The sequence below is a fragment of the Halichoerus grypus genome, chromosome 12 (assembly GCF_964656455.1).
Source record: "Halichoerus grypus chromosome 12, mHalGry1.hap1.1, whole genome shotgun sequence".
NCBI lineage: Eukaryota > Metazoa > Chordata > Mammalia > Carnivora > Phocidae > Halichoerus > Halichoerus grypus.
The window spans coordinates 74,071,083-74,089,480 of NC_135723.1; the positions used below are offsets into that span (position 1 = coordinate 74,071,083).

The 18,398-nt window shown below is 37.5% G+C and overlaps 1 protein-coding gene across 1 annotated transcript in view; it reads left to right on the forward strand.

Moving 5' to 3' along the window:
- The window catches only part of MET (MET proto-oncogene, receptor tyrosine kinase), a 114,990-nt gene that overhangs the window by 69,547 nt on the left and 27,045 nt on the right, over nt 1–18,398 (forward strand). Inside the window, exons 6-11 of the mRNA XM_036103937.2 lie at nt 4,482–4,642; nt 6,657–6,759; nt 6,872–7,008; nt 7,693–7,854; nt 8,622–8,721; nt 12,772–12,990. Coding sequence (XP_035959830.1) covers nt 4,482–4,642; nt 6,657–6,759; nt 6,872–7,008; nt 7,693–7,854; nt 8,622–8,721; nt 12,772–12,990 — 882 coding nt within the window. The remainder of the gene's footprint in view (nt 1–4,481; nt 4,643–6,656; nt 6,760–6,871; nt 7,009–7,692; nt 7,855–8,621; nt 8,722–12,771; nt 12,991–18,398) is intronic.

Sequence of the window (18,398 nt, forward strand, 5' to 3'; positions counted from 1 at the left end):
CCCTGAGTCCTGTACCTGAAATATGTGCTTTACACTCACCAAGTAGTTCTCTCCTTGAGCAAGTTGCTCTCCCTTAGTGCTTTGTTAATAAAAGAGTGGTGGCTGGTGAGCAACGTTGCTCCCCATTTCCTCACCGTGGGTCCTTTTCCCTCCTGACCCATCTGACTCAGTGATTCCTCACCACCAACTTAATCAACCAGGTGCCCAGACATGAGCCTCCACCATGCACAGAGATCTGCTCATGGCATAACCCAGAATCTTAAGCTGAACCAGGCAAGCTAGGGATGCCAGCCATGATGGTGCAGAGAGGACAGAAGATTTCTTCCTGTCTGGTGTATAGGTGGTGACTTTGTGTCATCACACATAAGACTAGAGGTTACTTCCCAGGCCAATGTAGGAGGCAAGTGGACAATGAACACCCACGGATGGGTACGTGCCTTCTCTCAAAGTTTCTGGAAGAACAGTACAGGTGCAACTGATGACTAATACTAACATACATACTCTGTGAGCCATTTCATTCTTTAATTCATTCCAAAAATATTTATTGACTGCATACCATATAGCAGCGCTCTTCTAGACACTAAGGAAACGTGGTCTGAACGAGAGAAAAGTGCCTCCTCCTATTAGAGAACTTAGCTTCTAGCAGTGAGCTCAGTCATGGCATTGTAGCCACGCTCTCCAACTCTCTGCTGCCTTATTTTTGGTGAAACAGATATTTGGTACTATGAAAATCTCCATGGCAATTTTTTTAAATGTCTCGATCCAAATACATTTTTGCTTGAAAATAATTCCCTGGTGAGGACCCAGTATGTATTTTCCCTGCTCACATATAGAACAGTTGGACTTTAGTAAATGATTCTTGTGAAAGACTCAAGTTAAAGGTCTCGGTCACCTGGTTCAAGCCCAAGTAAACAAAGTATGCAAGTCAGAACAAGAACCGCCCCCCCAAGCGCATGGCTGTTTTCATTTAGTTACGGTTTGGGGCAAGATTTGTGCAGGGTGACTGGATTTTAAACCAAATCATTTTCTGTTAGGTGAAACACAGTTATTAAGACTTAGCTTGATCATCCAGGGAATAAACTAGAAGATAGTAAGAAAACAAACTTAAATCTATACTGTGGTATTATGTACCCTTTTTTTTGGTTCAGTATATTTTTAACACCACGTGCAAATTTATACTTTTTTAAACACAGCCTTGGCAATTTGAGACACTAGAAATCTGAACTCAGCAATTCCATGAAAGAGATATGGGGAGAGTATATGTGGGGTGTGTGTATGTATGTGTGTATACATGCAATTGAATCACAACAATTTCATTTCAAAAACAGCCAAACTGGTGTTTTAAATACAGAGCAGGTTGAGAGCCTATACAAATGGAACATTTAATTTGACCAATGTACTTCCTTCTGTTACTCATGAAAGCCATATTAAAATTTTTTTTTAAAACAACTAAATATTTTAGGATTTTCTGGAACCAGAGAATCTCTCTCCCTCTGCTCTCACCTTCCCTAACTCCAACTTTCTGTAGTTGGTGATCTTAAAATGTTGCATTGCATCGTGCACAAGTCAGTGAGGCTTGGGCTATATGGTTAGGAGGAAAGTAGTGCAGCTGAGTCCATAAATCCCTTTCGGTTCATAGTTGTTAGGAAGATTTCATGCTGCACTAGACCGTGACATTTAGCATTCTTGCTGCAAAAAATAAGACAGATTATTCATCTATTTCTTATCTGTCTTAAACACTATAGGCACAAAACCCAACTAGCGTATAGTTTCACTTTCCAGTAAATGTGAGTTAACCTGCTTTTCAAGGTACATGATGTTCAGTGGCTGAAATTCTTTGCAATTCCACATAAGAGAGATTTCAGGATTGCAAGCCCATTATTTTGTTTCAAACATGTTATCTGATCTCATACTTAAAGAGCAATGAGAAATGCTTCAGAAAAGGAAGAGCACTTTCCAATGCATTCTGAATTTATTAAGATAAAATTGTCATATCTTATAGGATTGAATTCAGTCCCAGTGAGACAATAAAATGGTTTATTAATTGATTGGAAGACTCAGATAAGAAGCAACAGTGATATCTTATGGGGGGGGAGGGTGTCATTCAGGCTACCACTAATATATTTGTGACTTTTTAACTACTGAAGAGGCAAATTCTAATTTTCCGGGGGGGGAGGGGTTATTGTTGTTTTAGCGCTCTCATGTATTATCTTGGTGGGTTTTGAAAATGTGATCATTTAAATCATTTTCACCTGCGAAAGGGTGCTAGTTGTTTGGTGGCTGTTTCTCCCGTGTCCGGACAGGTGGGAGACCTAGCCTCTGTGGCTTTATGCCGGACACTCGTTTCCTTCCCACAGAGTTTCCCTGCCCTTCAGGATAACTCAGAGTTTGCCAGCTCATTGTTGGTTCTATCCGAGGGTGTGTTGTCCAAAACCACTTCCTTCCCTTTCCCCTGGAAGAGTGAACATTACCCCATAAGCTAAGGGGGAAATGTTCCAATGCCCTGCTCTAATATCTCAGCCCAGGGAAGAAAGCTGAGTTCAACTGAACTTTTGAATCTTGACCAACCGACTAGTAAAGGTTTTATAATCTCCATTTCTGTTGCCAGCACACCAACTGAACAACTCTCAGTGTCTTTTCTCAAATCATCACCCAATCCATTTGCCTTATGTAGAAAGTGATGATGTATGTAGAGTGACAGACTTCAATTTTTACATAGAAAGGGGGGCGGCAGGATCAGGCCAGCATCAGCCTTAGGCAGCTGTCTTCTATGGGAACCTCCTCCTGAAACAAGGGAAAGGCAGCTGTGTGGCTGCCTCAGGCTGAAGAGAGTCTGGGAGGGTTAGATGCCTTGCCCTCTCCTACTGGATTTCTAACATAATAATAAACAGGTACTTTTTTCTCGAGCAGTTCTCATTTGCCTAGACATGGACAAGGTAAGTTTTCATGGACGGCACAAGTGTGTAATGGATTTTATGGATAAAATAGCTATCATAAAAGCATTAAGGTAAGACTTTAAAAGGATTTGGTAGCAAGGGTAAGTTAAGACTTTGGTTTGCGATTGTTTACTTGGGATGTATGGGAATGTTTGCAAATGTGTATTTTGCTAAAAGCCCTTCTAAATTGTGATAGAATTACTTTTAGACTTTTACTAACTGGCCTTTAGCAAACACCTTTACTGGTTTTTGAGTTGCCTCTATGGTGGTGCTATGTTTTCCCACCATTGTACTTTACAGCACAATTTACAATATGTGTCCCCCCACCAAAAGAGCATTTCCTTTCTCAATTGTGACAAAGCTGCCGAGGAGAAGCTTATTTTTAACTTGGAAATTTGTTTTGTTTTAATAGTTTTAGCCTAAGAACAGTTGTCTTATAGACTTCATAAGCACCTACTGCTATTTTATGTCACAGTTGCCAAAATTTTATTAATGAACTCAAATTTTACTTTCAACACACCAAAAGTAAGCCTGCAATAGAAAAATGAACCTATTTATTTAACACTGAACATGGGGGAGAAAAAAATCAGCCCTAGAAATGAGATGTAAAATAATGCCAAGAGAGATAATTAGAAACATTGCTACGATACAGATCACATTTGGGGCTCTTTCTAGTTTTTGTAATATCTATTTCTAATAGAAATAATATATTGTATGTATTTATTTAAAATTACATCATTTTTTAAAAGCTGGGTGTGTCAGCTAACCAGCTGGTATGTATTAAATGGTGACCATATTTAAAGAAAAAAAGAAAAACCCCAAATCAGTAATAAATATGAATTAACAAGTATAAAGAAATAGATTCATTTATTCCTTTGTTAGTGCTTGGCACACAGTAGATGATTTATAACGAATGATGAATGAGTGAATGGTAGATATATACTGAATACCTTCTATGTGTTTGGTATTATGATAGCTGCTGAATGCAACACTGGATACCAAGAGGTATTTTTACTGTGTGACTTTCTTTCTTCTCTAGGTGGGGAATACCGTAGCACAAGACTGTAGCAAACACCCAGCTCATACATAGAACGAGACACATATTGATGCTTGACTTCTAGGGCCCATGAAAGATTTTTGATCAGAGTTTGATCAGAGGCCCATGAGTTATAATGAGAGTTACAAGAATGTGAAAGTCTGGACCCAAACTGTCTACTCCACCCTAGAAGATTACCAGATGAATTCACTTTAGAGTGGCCCAAGAAGGCCCTTCATTTCCACCCAGGCTGAAACTGCTCTCTGTCCCATCTCTGGATCTCCTGAAAACAACTTATTTTATCAGCACGTCTTAGATAGTTTTAATATTTGTTCCAGCTTCTGTGAAATTTGTGACCCTTTTTCCTGCAGTGAAAATTCCATTTTTTAAGACAGTGGCAGAACAGAAAAATTCCAGAGTGAGGATACATGTTGTGTTTGTTTTGCACACAAACAAAAAATAATGTCTTGATGTTGTTTTTTTTTTTAAGTTCTCGGTTGTCCTTGTAGGTTTTCCCAACTAGTGCACCCTTGGAAGGAGGGACAATGCTGACCGTATGTGGCTGGGACTTCGGATTCAGGAGGAATAATAAATTTGATTTAAAGAAAACCAGAGTTCTCCTTGGAAATGAGAGCTGCACCTTGACCTTGAGTGAGAGCACAACAAATATGTAAGGATCTTTAAATGTTTTTCTGGGGTATGGTTGGAAAACAAGTTGTGTTTTAGAATGAATGCTTGTAAAGACTGTCCCAAAAGTCCATGTCTTGAATTAGAAAGAGTCTTGGCCCTCTAACATCCCTTGTGGAACTGTTTTGTTTTTAATCCTATTTACTTATCAGGATTAAAAAAGGAGGGCGCCTGGGTGGCTCAGTCGTTAAGCGTCTGCCTTCGGCTCAGGTCATGATCCCAGGGTCCTGGGATCGAGTCCCGCATCGGGCTCCCCGCTCGGCGGGAAGCCTGCTTCTCCCTCTCCCATTCCCCCTGCTTGTGTTCCTGCTCTTGCTATCTCTCTCTCTGTCAAATAAATAAATAAAATCTTTAAAAAAAAATAAAATAAATAAAAAAAAAATAAAAAAGGAAAAAGGTGACATTACCTAGTTAAAGAAAAGAAGAATCCAGCATCTGGGAGTTTTTCAACAATTTTTGTAACATTTCTTCAGAAGTTGTTGGATAGATTTGAAAGAACAGCACTGGTTGGACTTGCTCCATCTTTAAAGTGTTCAAATATAGAGTCTCCAATGGCTTTTTCTATAAAAATCAGTAAACAGCTCAATAAAGACCCTCTCTTCTAAATTCATTTTCTAAACCTCAGAAATGTAGTAAAGCAGCTCAGTCACATTTTTGAGACTTGTTTTTCTTTCTTTCTTTCTTTCTTTCTTTCTTTTTTTTTTATGCACTTAAATTTATATTCAGCTGATATTTATTGGTATTATAATGTAAGAAGTGTATCTCATTTAATCATTCATCCCAGGAGATAATAATACTATACTGATTTTACGAAGGTGATGTCTGAAGTTCAGAAAGGTGGAGTGTAGAGGGACGCCTGGGTAGCTCAGTCAGTTGAGCATCTGCCTTCAGCTCAGGTCATGATCCCAGGGTCCTGGGATGGAGTTCCACATGGGGCTCCTTGCTCTCAGGGAGCCTACTTCTCCCTCTACCTGCCACTCCCCCTGCTTGTGCTCTTGCTGTGACAAATAAATAAATACATCTTTAAAAAAAAAAAAAAGGTGGAGTGTAGTTTAGCAGAGGCAATCCAGAGAGTAAGAGCTTAACAGGCCTTCAGACTCAACTCTCCTGATCCAAGATGTGTGCTTGTTCCACCATTTCCTCCATGCACCTTCTATCAAATGTAAATCCCATAATGAATGGAGAATCCAGAAATGTTTAGTTATTATGTAGTAATAACAACCAAACATTTCAAGTTTTATGGTTGAACCTCTTCTATCAAGTGGTTATTTTATACCTTGTAGAATTCCTTCCAGGATCACACAGAGGTATAAATGTACTCATTTACTGAGACCAAAACATCAATTAATGTTGTACTTGTTTAGGCTAATGGGAAAACAAATTCTTTCTAGAAATCTCCCTTGTAAGTTCTTATTCATTGCTTTATATATGAGAGCCTGTAAAAGTAAAACATAATTCATTCTCTTCTTTAAAAAGTTGCTTAACAAAACAAATCACATTTATACTTTTTCAGGACTGTAAGATTATTAATTCGAAAATAATTCTATGGAAAGTCTGTCACAATTTCACTATTTTTAAGGTAATTTAATAAACACATGACACGTGTAACCACAGAAATATACCTGTTGACATATTTTAATGAAGAAATTTAGTTTATAGTTAGCCCATTGTTTCATATGGTATTGAAATATTTCTTTATCTTATGTATGCCAAACATTATGCTAACAATTTTAGAGGTTTAGACTTAGATTATTATGAATTTTTCAATTGGTGAGGTCAATATTAATGAGGTTTAACAGTTCCTGTGTTGTCTATGTGAAGTGTAATAGTATAGAAATGGAAATATATGATTTTTAGCCCTAATGCTTACCACAAAACTCTGCTTGCTATTCAGAGTAGCCAGCTCACAATTTACAGTTAATGTTCCTTCACATAAAACAGCCAAACCAGAAAATGCCTTTGGATTTGCAACATATTAAACTTTGGGTTTTTTTCAGGCTGAAATGCACAGTTGGTCCTGCAGTGAATGAGCATTTCAATATATCCATAATTATTGCAAATGGTCGAGGGACAGCACAATATAATACATTTTCCTATGTGGTAAGTCTAAGCACTACTGTTCTCAAGAACTAGGATATTTGTTACTTAATCTATTTAGAGTCATAAAATTAACAAGTTACTTTGTTTTGTTTTGTTTTTATTTCCTATTCAGGATCCTATAATAACAAGTATTTCTCCAAGTTATGGTCCTAAGACTGGTGGCACCTTGCTTACTTTAACTGGAAAGTACCTAAACAGTGGAAATTCTAGACACATTTCAATTGGTGGAAAAACATGTACTTTAAAAAGGTGTTGTAAATTTATTTTTTGTTGCATCAGTCAAGTAGGATTAGTATCTATACCTAACAAATCAAGAAAAGATTGTTCTTTTTGTTTGTGTGTGGAGGAAAATCAAGATGTATATTATTTACTCCCCTACTGACAAAACTTCCTCCTTCCTATATCCATCTACCCTTTTGCTGATTTTTCTACCCTTCCCTTATGTTTATTAATTCCACTTTTTAAGTTTCATCTTCCCATCTACCTTCTCTAATGTTACATCTAGTATCCTGGCTATGCTGTGAGCTGTGAGATCTGGTAATTGACAATAAATTAAACATTTCCATCAAGATTTACAATTAGGCTAAATCACTTTGGGGATGTGAGAAACATGGGGAAGATTGGGTCTAGAGGGAAGTTAAGTTTCTGATTCTTAGAGGTGAAAGAGCTCAGTTTAATCAAGTACCAAAAAGATACTTTAAAAATTGCTTAAAATCCCAAAGGTTTTGAAGTCATAGATGGCTTGTCTACAACAAGACTAAGTTTGGGATCCAGTCAAATGTAAATAGGCTACATTAGAAAGCGCTTTTTTCTAAACACATCTGGAAATTCTCATTTAGGAGCCACTGAGTGATATACTTTTGATTTATGCATATAATTCTAAAATATGTGTATCTAATAGCTAAGGTCAATTTTCTTAATTTTTTTGTTCAGTGTGTCAGATAGTATTCTCGAATGTTATACCCCAGCTCAAACCACTCCAACTGAGTTTCCTATTAAATTGAAAATTGACTTAGCCAACCGAGAGATGAACAGCTTCAGTTACCAGGAAGACCCCATCGTCTATGCAATTCATCCAACCAGATCTTTTATTAGGTAAGTAAAAGCTTCTGATGGGTATAAGAAAATAATGAACATAAGAATGATTTGTCTGTCAAATAGGAGGAATTGCAGTTTTATCTCTAGCTTTAATGCTGTTGCATTTCTTTTAAAGGCCGCCTTTCTAATTCAGGAGTGAAAACTACATTCAGGTTCTGAGTACAATTTGACTTTATCATTGCTAGGTTCATGCCAAGAAACATTTTATCCTACTCTATTACATTTTAAATGGATTTCAGTGCAACAGTTTAATGTGGCACCATAGTATTTATGCACTTACATTATGTACACGTTAAGTCTGTCCTAACTTTAGTGGCCAAAAGTGGAATTACCTTTTTTCCCTCCATTCTTCAGTGTATTTTTGCTCTGCCTGCTTTAGACACAGCTTTTCCCCATACCAGACTCCCTTTGAATCAGTATTTCATTGGGCCCACTTCAGTCTGCCTTGTTTCCATTAATTCTAACAGTAGTTAAGTTCATTTTACTTGGATTTATTTTTAAAAGAGAAAAAAAATGTTTCTTTTGCATATTTTGTGAGTAAAAAAAAAAATACATTTCTTCAACTTATAAAATAGGAATTTTAAAACATATTTCCAAGTTCAATAAGTTGTTTCCAAAGAAGAGTTACCACTGAACTTCCATTTGACTTTGGCTTTGACTATAAATTGCAGTCACTACATGTGATGTAATTTAACTTCTTTCTTAAAACACTTGGTAGAAAAAGGACCTCTCCATATTGCTGTTTTTCTATTTTATTTTGCCAGTGGTGGGAGCACAATAACAGCTGTTGGGAAAAACCTACATTCAGTTAGTGTCCTGAGGATGGTCATAAATGTACAGGAAACAAGAAGGAACTTTACAGTGGTAAGTCCTTTGAGAGATAGTTGTACTTAAGACTCTGCATCTCTGCCTTTACCACTGGCTTTCAGGGTACCTAGGACATTTGGGGTTTGCTTTTAATTTTGCTAGTTACCTTCCTTGCAGCACAGATCAAATAGTATATTTTATACAATAACTAAAATTATCTTGTCTCAGGCTAACATTATAAAATACACACACACACACACACACACAAAATGCTAGACACAAAAGATGATTACCAATTGAGGCAGTGTTTTTAAAGATAGTCGGTACAGATAGAAACTACATCATTCCCTGTCTTAGTTGAGGATCCTATAACAAAAATACCATGGACTGGGTGGCTTAAACAACAAACATTTATTTCTCGCAGTTCTGAAGGCTGGGAAGTGTAAGATCAAGGTGCCAGCAGATCCAGGTGTCTGGTGAGGGTACTGTTTCTGGTTTGCAGAAGACCACCTTCCCTCATTGTATCCTCACATGGCAGAAAGAAAAAGAGGAAGCAAGCTCTCTTGTGTCTCTTCTTATTTTTTTGTTAAAGATTTATTTACTTATTCATTTGAGAGAGAGCGCTTGCGCATGAGCAGGGGGAGGGGAAGGAGGAAAAAGGAGGGGCAGAGGGGGAGGGCAATCCCTGCTAAGTGGGGAGCCCAACACAGGCTCAATCCCAGGACCCTGGGATCATGACCTGAGCCAAAGTCAGATGCTTAACCAACTGAGCCATCCAGGCGCCCCTTGAATCTCTTCTTATAAGGGCACTAACTCCTTCATAAAAACTCCACTCTCATAACCTAATTACCTTCCCAAGGCCCCATCTCCCACCATCATGCTGAGGATTAGGGTTACAACATGTGATTTAGGGAGGGGCACAAACATTCAGTCCATAGAATTCCTCTCTCCCTGGGGCGCCTGGGTGGCTCAGTTGGTTAAGCAACTGCCTTCGGCTCAGGTCATGATCCTGGAGTCCCGGGATGGAGTCCCACATCGGGCTCCCTGCTCGGCAGGGAGTCTGCTTCTCCCTCTGACCCTCCTCCCTCTCATGCTCTCTGTCTCTCATTCTCTCTCTCTCAAATAAATAAATAAAATCTTTAAAAAAAAAAAAAAAAAAAAAAAAGAATTCCTCTCTCCCTTTTTTTAATGCACCAAAGAACATTGCCCTTTTGATCTAATCTTGCAACAGCATCCTTGTCTTTCTAAGTGGCAGGCACACATACGTTCTTACATCCCAGTGTAAGAACGGTGTTGTTACTGTTCTTCTTGTCCCTTTGTTAGCATATTATCAAGTAATGAGAAAGAGCATTAGAAGACTGATGTCCTGGAGTGTATGTTTGGTATTTCTCCACCTTCCCTTCTTTTATTTGCAAAGTCAATCAAAATTAAATGAAGGCGTCCTTAAAAGTGATTGATCTAACAATTTATATAGATCCCATTGAAATGATAGTTTTAGTTTAGACTTTAGGAAGGTTGGAGTTATTTAGAAGGATTTCATATTTTTGTTGATGTTTTTCTCTAATATAAAATACCATAATCTAGTTGGACTTGTGCACTCAACTAAAAATGAAAGTTCTAAGTACCCCCCCCCCCCCCCCCCCCCCGCCGAAGCAGGGTCTTGATTCGGCAGGTGACAGATTGAATTACAGCACTTTCTTTTAGATTCTCCATCCAATATTTCTTGAAGACTAAGGCCACAGTGTTCTTTAATTACAAAAACCAATTTGGGGCTAAAAATGTCAAGCCAAATCACCAAACAATAAGGTCATCTCCAATGAGATTTTTCTTGACCTTCTCAATCAGCCACATTGCATCACCTCTAAAGAGTATTATTAGATTTTTATCATATTCCTGAGAGATTGTACTCCAGGGAGTCACCGTATGAAGTAGAGAGCTTTAAAACCAATGCCCGCACATGGCCACAAATAAAGTTAGAATACCACTGCTATTAATTTAAAGAGCATCACTTCTCCACAGCCAAACAGAACAATTTTTCATTAACCAAATAAGAATACCCTTTTTGGTGTTGGCATGTGACTCTTTAGAAATCTGAGGAATTATTAGTTTATCTAATTCTCGCTGAGCCTAGGTTTTAAAATTAATAGCTAAATTTCCTTCTCCCTCACCAGCATTATAATGACATGTAGATGCCTTTTGGCTTTATTCATTCATTTGTAATCAAACATTTATTTAAAAACCTCCTAGATGTGAGACATAAGAGTTCCATAACCCAAGGAAGATTCAAACAATGATAGAAGATAAAAATCTTATCTTTACATATCTGGAAATGTAAACTTCTCTTGTTTTAGCCACAAACTTAATATCACAATAGAAGTATGCATTAGAATTGGGCAAGAATGAAGAATTCTATTTGACTATTATTTGTGAGAACTACCTCATAAAGAAATGTGTGTTCCTTCCACGTTCCTTGGGGCTTATAGAATTTGAAGCTGACCATGATGAATTGAACCCATTTATTATTTAACAAATAAAAACTCTTGGCCAGGTCTGATTTAGATATACTGATCCAGCCATGATAACTTTTAAGTCCAGCAAACTCTAAACTTTTAAAATAAAAATACACCATCTTAACAAAATTAATATTAATTAATACACATTATGGCCCATAAGCCAGCAGTTTATTGTATAGTTTTCAAATTTCTTATTGTAAATAAAGAATTATTGTACTCACAATAAAACTGTTCATTTCCATTTTTCAAGATGATGATAAATAGCTTTTGGCATTATAATATGAATTTTATATAAAACTAATATTTTATTTATATTATATCTATGTATCTGTTTTCTTTATCTGCTTACAACATGCATTTTAAAATGTAGGATAATGTTTTTAAATTATTTTTAGAAGAAAATATCAAATACCCAATTTTGCTTGTGCTTTTTATGTATATCCTGAGTCCTTTTTCTATTGTGGGCATAAGTAATTGTTTTATCTCCAACTCTACTTGTCAAAGAAAAGGAAATCTAAGGATGTTGTTGCTTGTTTGTCTTTTCCTTGGGGGAAAAAATGCAACCATTTAACCTTAAATGTGCCACTTTGTGTTGCTGGTTTAGTCTAAGCACAATCAAAAGGAAACCACATTTTCCAAACTTCCATAAATCAGAATTCCAAAGGGGAAGATTTGAAATGAGAGATAAAAGCACATGAAATAATAATAGCAGAGCCTTTGTAAAATAGCATAAGAAAAGATCTACCGATATAGAATATAGAGTGAGCAAGAAGCCATAGAGTATGGGAGTTAAGGCAGTGAATTCAAGCCAATGGCCTAGGATTTATGTTCCCTACTCTGCCATTCAGAGCTGTGTGACCTGGTCTAATGACATTAGCTCAAAAAGCTTAGTTTCTTCATCTGTAAAATGTGGGTAAAATCATAGCACCTATCTCGTAGGACTGTTGTGAGGATGAAATGAGACCAGCCTATAAAGTATTTTGCACAGAACCTGGCACTCAGAAATTGATAGCTTGAAACACACTAATAAGATGACCTGACTACAGAGCTACTTACAATGTCATCAGTATGGTGCTCGGTAGTTGGCAAAGCACTTACCATGCAGTATCACACACTGTGAATAACATTTTAATCTTAATTCGGGATTGAGGACACTGAGTCTCCTACTAAGGGCTTCGCTTGGATTCTCACAACTTATTTTAAAAGTATGATGTGAATCAAGGACTTCTAACCACACAAAGTCCAGCTCTCATTCTGCCATTGGTATTTCATAAACAAAGAGGCAGTCCCTCCAGGTGACTGTCCTGTCATCTTAAGGAAAATAACAGTGATGGAGGGACAGCCAGCTTCAGTTTGATCAGTATAGCTTATTCCAGGCCAGTGAAGCTCTGTGTTCCTTTAAAGATTGTGTTGTTTGGATGATTTTGCATCTATCATGTTACCAGAAATGTGTTCTTCAACATTAGTAAATTAAATGCAGATTTTTTTCAAAAATTATATATTTTTAATTGTCTAAAACAGTGAACTGTGGAAGTTGCTATTGATGTTGTCAAGCTATCTTCTGTCTGAAATGGATAATTGTGTCTTACTGTAGGCATGTCAGCATCGCTCCAGCTCAGAGATCATCTGCTGTACAACTCCTTCACTGCAACAGCTGAATCTGCACCTCCCTCTGGAAACCAAAGCCTTTTTCATGTTAGATGGGATCCATTCCAAATACTTTGATCTCATTTATGTACATAATCCCGTGTTTAAGCCTTTTGAAAAGCCAGTGATGATCTCAATAGGCAATGAAAATGTACTGGAAATTAAGGTAAGAAATGCTTAAAAATGCTCTCTGAAATCATCACTTGAACTTAATTGACTTCATAGCTGTATGAATAGAACTGTTGTACTGGGTCATTATCTTATACTACATCAGCAAATATCTAAGCTCTGAAAAACAAATCTTTTTGGCGTAAGACTAAAAGTTAAATATAATCATGGACTTCTTTTTAATGAAGCATTTAAAAATTCTTGTGTGTGTATTAATAAGTAGCAAATGTGGGACACAATCTATTAAATAGGCTGCCTGTAATGCATTATCCTCCTGCTGTTATACATTTCCCTGGACACCTAAATGTGCTCGTTATAAGATAAAAGGTAAGAACCATGAAAGTAAATGCATCAGTTGTAGTTCTGTACTTCCGTGAAATACTTGGAATTTTGTATCTGAGTATGGTCATCTCTAAGCTGATTTCTAAATGGAGCTGGATTTCCTCTACTGTAGGAATATAGCAGCCTCTAAATGTAATTCAATTGGAGAAACAAATTATCTTTTCTAACCCAGCCTGTTGCAAACAAAGAACACTATAAAACACAGAGAGATTAAGTGGTTTGACAAGTGATGGAACAGTGGCAAAACAAAGACTAGAGTACAGCTCTCTTATATCACTTCAGTCATCTTTACATCAAGTAGTAATAAAATGGCAAAGTGATCAAGACTTTATCGGTAGCCCCAGTCACAAGAAACAGCAAAATACTTACCCTTCACCATGTTGTTTTAGACATTCAGAACTTTTCCCCTGAAAGATAGCCTGGATGCCAATATGAACAAATACAAAGTAATAGGATAGTCCTTGTTTAGATATAAGTTCCCGTAGATCATCTCCATCTAAGTAACAGTACATTTCTACTGAAGTTTTTCTGCTTTTTCAACAAGATTTTATCTACAGCCAAATTCATGCACACGTTCATACTCATATAAGTTTACTAACCTCGAATTGTGTTTTGTACAATAATTAAGCAAGCCCAGCATGAAATTAAATGGAAGCCTGCTTCAGTGAACAGCATGTTTACCACAGCAAAATTCTTTCATCTGCTTCTTTAATTAGTTTTAGAAAAGGAGAAAGAGCTTTTATCACTTCTTTTTTTTTTTCAATAAAACTAATCTAGTGTGACCTTTTGCTTTCAACAATTACTGTGTTTGCCATTTGAAAGATTCCATTTGGTTTTTCTTGATGAAAACAAAGGTTTATTTGCAAATATTTTTATGCCCAAACTCTATTTTTCTGTTCCTCTACCTCTGATGGAAGGATTAGAAATAAATGGTTCTTTATCTACCCTTCCAAGCAGTCTTATATAGAAGAGAAAACTTCTTTTTCTGTAAATTAAATACCCATTATTCAATGTCCTACAAAATTGTTGGACCTAGAAAAACATGATTTGACATCGTCCTTAGCCTTTCGGTGCTGTTCCCAACATGGCCCAAGGGGTCTCTGGAAATAGACACAAAACACTTTCTTTTTTTCTCTACATACAAAATGACTCTTTTCTCTAACAAGGGTATAACATCTGTCATCTCACAGAGTGGCAGTTTGGGGAGAAAAAGGATGATTTAGAGGGATTATTTTGGTATCATCATTCAATCTCCCATAGTCCATTTGCTTTATATATAAGAGGAAATATAAGGTGTAAGGAAAGATTGTGTGACAGCTCTTTAACCCTTTATCAGTTTCTAAAGTGGATCACATTAAAACCTCTGCCTCTCTTGGGACAGAAACAAAGGAAAGCAAAGCATGAGAAAAGAAAAGAAAGAAAAGGCCTCTTCCAGACATGCAGTGGACTGTTTTTATCAAAAGAAAGGATGCCATTTTATTTCATGTTGTGCTTGTCCAATTACGGTTCAAAACATGAGTGTGAAGTAGGTTTGTATTCCATCAGTGAAAGCTATGGAGAGAATTATGTGTTTAGAGAGAGAGTTGCTCCTTATTGCCAGGAGGAGTTCATGGTCCTCAAGCAGCCATGCATACAGGAATTCCCTGGCTGAAAAGAGATTGTGAGGGGCACCTCGGTGGCTCAGTTGTTAAGCGTCTGCCTTCGGCTCAGGTCATGATCCCAGGGTCCTGGGATCGAGCCCGGCATCGGGCTCCCTGCCCCACGGGAAGCCTGCTTCTCCCTCTCCCACTCCCCCTGCTTGTGTTCCCTCTCTCGCTGTGTCTCTCTGTCAAATAAATAAAATCTTTAAAATAAAAACAAAATAAAATAAAAAGAGATTGTGATAGTCTCCAGCCCTAGTTGCAAGAATTGCCTCAGTCTGCAGTATACCATGACCAAGAGGGTCAGCCAAGTTTGGATCAAGAGAATGTAAGAGAGACCAAGGATCAGTCATTCCTCAGAATGAACCAGAAATCCCATCGATGTGGGAGGTAGTTTATGGCCAAGGTTCCAAGTTAGTCAGGACCAATTGTGGATAGTGGTCATCAAAAATAGACATCTCCTTTGGAGTACACACCAGGGCACCATGTTTATGTCAACAGCAGCTCACATTTTTGTGGAAGATTAGTTAACATAGTACTGTGATATATATTACTTCATTTCAGACTCAGACCTGTGCAGTTTAGAGGTCCAGTAATGATTATCCCCACTTAAAGATAAGTAAACGTAGGTTTAGAAAGCTTAGGTGATTTGTCTTGGGCTACCTAGGGAGCAAATAGCAGAACTAGATCTCACACTCAAGTCTCTTGATTCCAAATTTCATCTTTACAGTAGATTACAATGCTTTTCATAACAACTTTCATTTAATGTATACCAAAATACCTTTCATAATAGAGAAACTTTTCTATCATATAGTATATAGATATCTATACAGTTCTTTAGGTGAGAGAGCTCTAAACTCTTTAAACAGAATTGATTTTTATATATTTGTAAAGAAACCCTATCTTTTCCCTAATTATCTTATTATGTGACTTTCTGTGCATGAGCATATTTTATGGAAAGTAGAGAAGTACAATATGTAATGCTGGAACAAAGACTGCCTGACACTGACCTGGGGATTTATGTTATTTTGGAGCATATTTATGTATGTGGTCATAGAGATGCTTCAGAGGTCCAGTCTGGAGAAGTCAGCTAAACCAGGAAAAGGGGACGGGAAGATCAGCAGTTTCACGGTGCCCCAACTAGCCAATGAAGAAACCATTTTAATTTTAGTTCATGCAGCTTTTCCCAAATTACCAGGAAATTTCTGCAAATGCCTATTAACATCCTGTGGAACTCAGTTTTGAAGGCTTCTGTGAAGGTTCTTTTGCCTACTCTCTAAACTGAGGGGCTCCTATCCTCTGGAGGAAGTATAAATCTCCCCCTCCTGACCCTATCACCACCAGCTCACTGACTTTCTGCTTGCCAACCTCCCTGGACTGTTGCCTCGCTGGGTCCTCTGCCAACTTGCACCTCACTGCTCTAGCTGCTTTCCGACTCAATCTTGTGGCCACCTGGATATATGAAATCTTGTAAGATCCCTCCCTCTACAAATAATGCTATTTTTGAAATTCTACCTACTGCCACCATCCACTGTGTTCTGTAACCAGCTCAGACATGGGTCCCCAAGTCTGAATCCTAGATAGAAACACTGTGTCACACCTGGCCAGAGTTGGAGATGAAAGGAATAAGGGACATCCTAACATAACACATTAGGAGTAATAAGTTTTCACTTTAGAAATATATTTATTGGGGCGCCTGGCTGGCTCAGTCATTAAGCGTCTGCCTTCGGCTCAGGTCATGATCCCGGGGTCCTGGGATCGAGCCCCACATTGGGCTCCCTGCTCTACGGGAAGCCTGCTTCTCCCTCTCCCACTCCCCCTGCTTGTGTTCCCCTCTCGCTGTGTATCTCTCTGTCAAATAAATAAATAAAATCTTTTTAAAAAAAAAGAAAAGAAATATATTTATTTTAATAGTATAGTGAAAAGAAAAACCTCTGTTCGTCTTTATCTTCTCAGTAACTAGAATTGTGTCTAACACACAGTAGATCAAATGGAATTTGATTTGCTTCATGACCTAGTCCCTTCTTGAACCTTAGTTCTGAATGTGTAAAGCTGGAATGACAATAATACCAACCCGGGGGGAAGAGGGGGCTGTCTTTACAAGACAAAATGAGATAATTATAATTCTAAATTGCTCTATGTGTGCAGGGGATTAAAGACCAGAAAGTTTTTTCTGTGCTGCTTTATTTAAAAGAGTATATTACCATTTTAATGACTGAAGAACTGAGCCAATTTTTATGTTCTTCTATTTAATAATAGTTAATATTAAATAATAAAAAGTAAATTTAAAAAGTTCTAAACACATGCATTTTTCCCACAACTCCATAAAGATATGTTTATTCTTTTTTTAAGATTATTTATTTATTTGTCAGAGAGATAGAGAGAGCTAGCGAGCACAAGCAGGGAGAGTGTCAGGCAGAGGGAGAAGCAGGCTCCCCACTGAACAAGGAGCCCGATGTGGGACTTGATCCCAGGACCCTGGGATCATGACCTGAGCCGAAGGCAGATGTTTAATGGAGTGAGCCACCGAGGCATCCCAAGATATGTTTATTTTAAATGACAAAAAGTACCCTATATCGATTTTTATTTTTTTCTGACTTGGACCCCTCTGCATATAATAGTGGATGGCCAGTATCCCTTTTGTGACATCTTGGATAGTAGACTTTTATTAAAACAATTACACATACAAAGCTGATAGTAATTACTTATATGTCATCATTTATTGTATGTTCCCTACTAGGCACAAATGAAAAGGGGTTCAATGTTAGCTGAGTGGTCTGTTTTTGCTTTAGAGAAGCCTTTATGCAACATCCAAGGAGACCTGTGCCTAAAAGAAGGAGTATTGGAAGTGCAAATGCAGTATGTTCATCCCTTCCCCCAGCCTTCATTATCCTCTAAGCAAGCAAGACACATTTTAGTCATTCCCTCATAAATCAAGCCCTGCAGCTCTTTAATCTCTTTTCTTTGTCACTCCCTGAATTCCCTCCAATATGTGAGTGCGTGCCTTACCCCTCCTCAGACCTAACCAACAAGTTGTCATTTGAAGCCCCAAAGTGACCTGTTAGATTTATGTGCTTTTACATTGAATTGCCCTGTGTGGCTGACCTGTTTCAATGGCATACACATACTGCCTCTAGAAATATCTAGAAAATAGAAAGATAGGGTTTGTCTCTATCCATTTTTTTCTTAGACTCCAGATTCATGTTAGAAAGAAGTATTTTCTTCTAACTTCTTTCCCCAGAATGATTTCTGACCTACCAATCTATTGAAATCCATGTAAGACAATGTATATAAAAGCAGTTTGCCAAGTACTAAAGATCACATAAAACAAAGTAGCAGTACTATAGTTATTACTGGCTGCTCTTTGTCCATAAGTAAAATAGTAATATGTTTTTATATATTATCCTTTTAACTTTTAATAAAT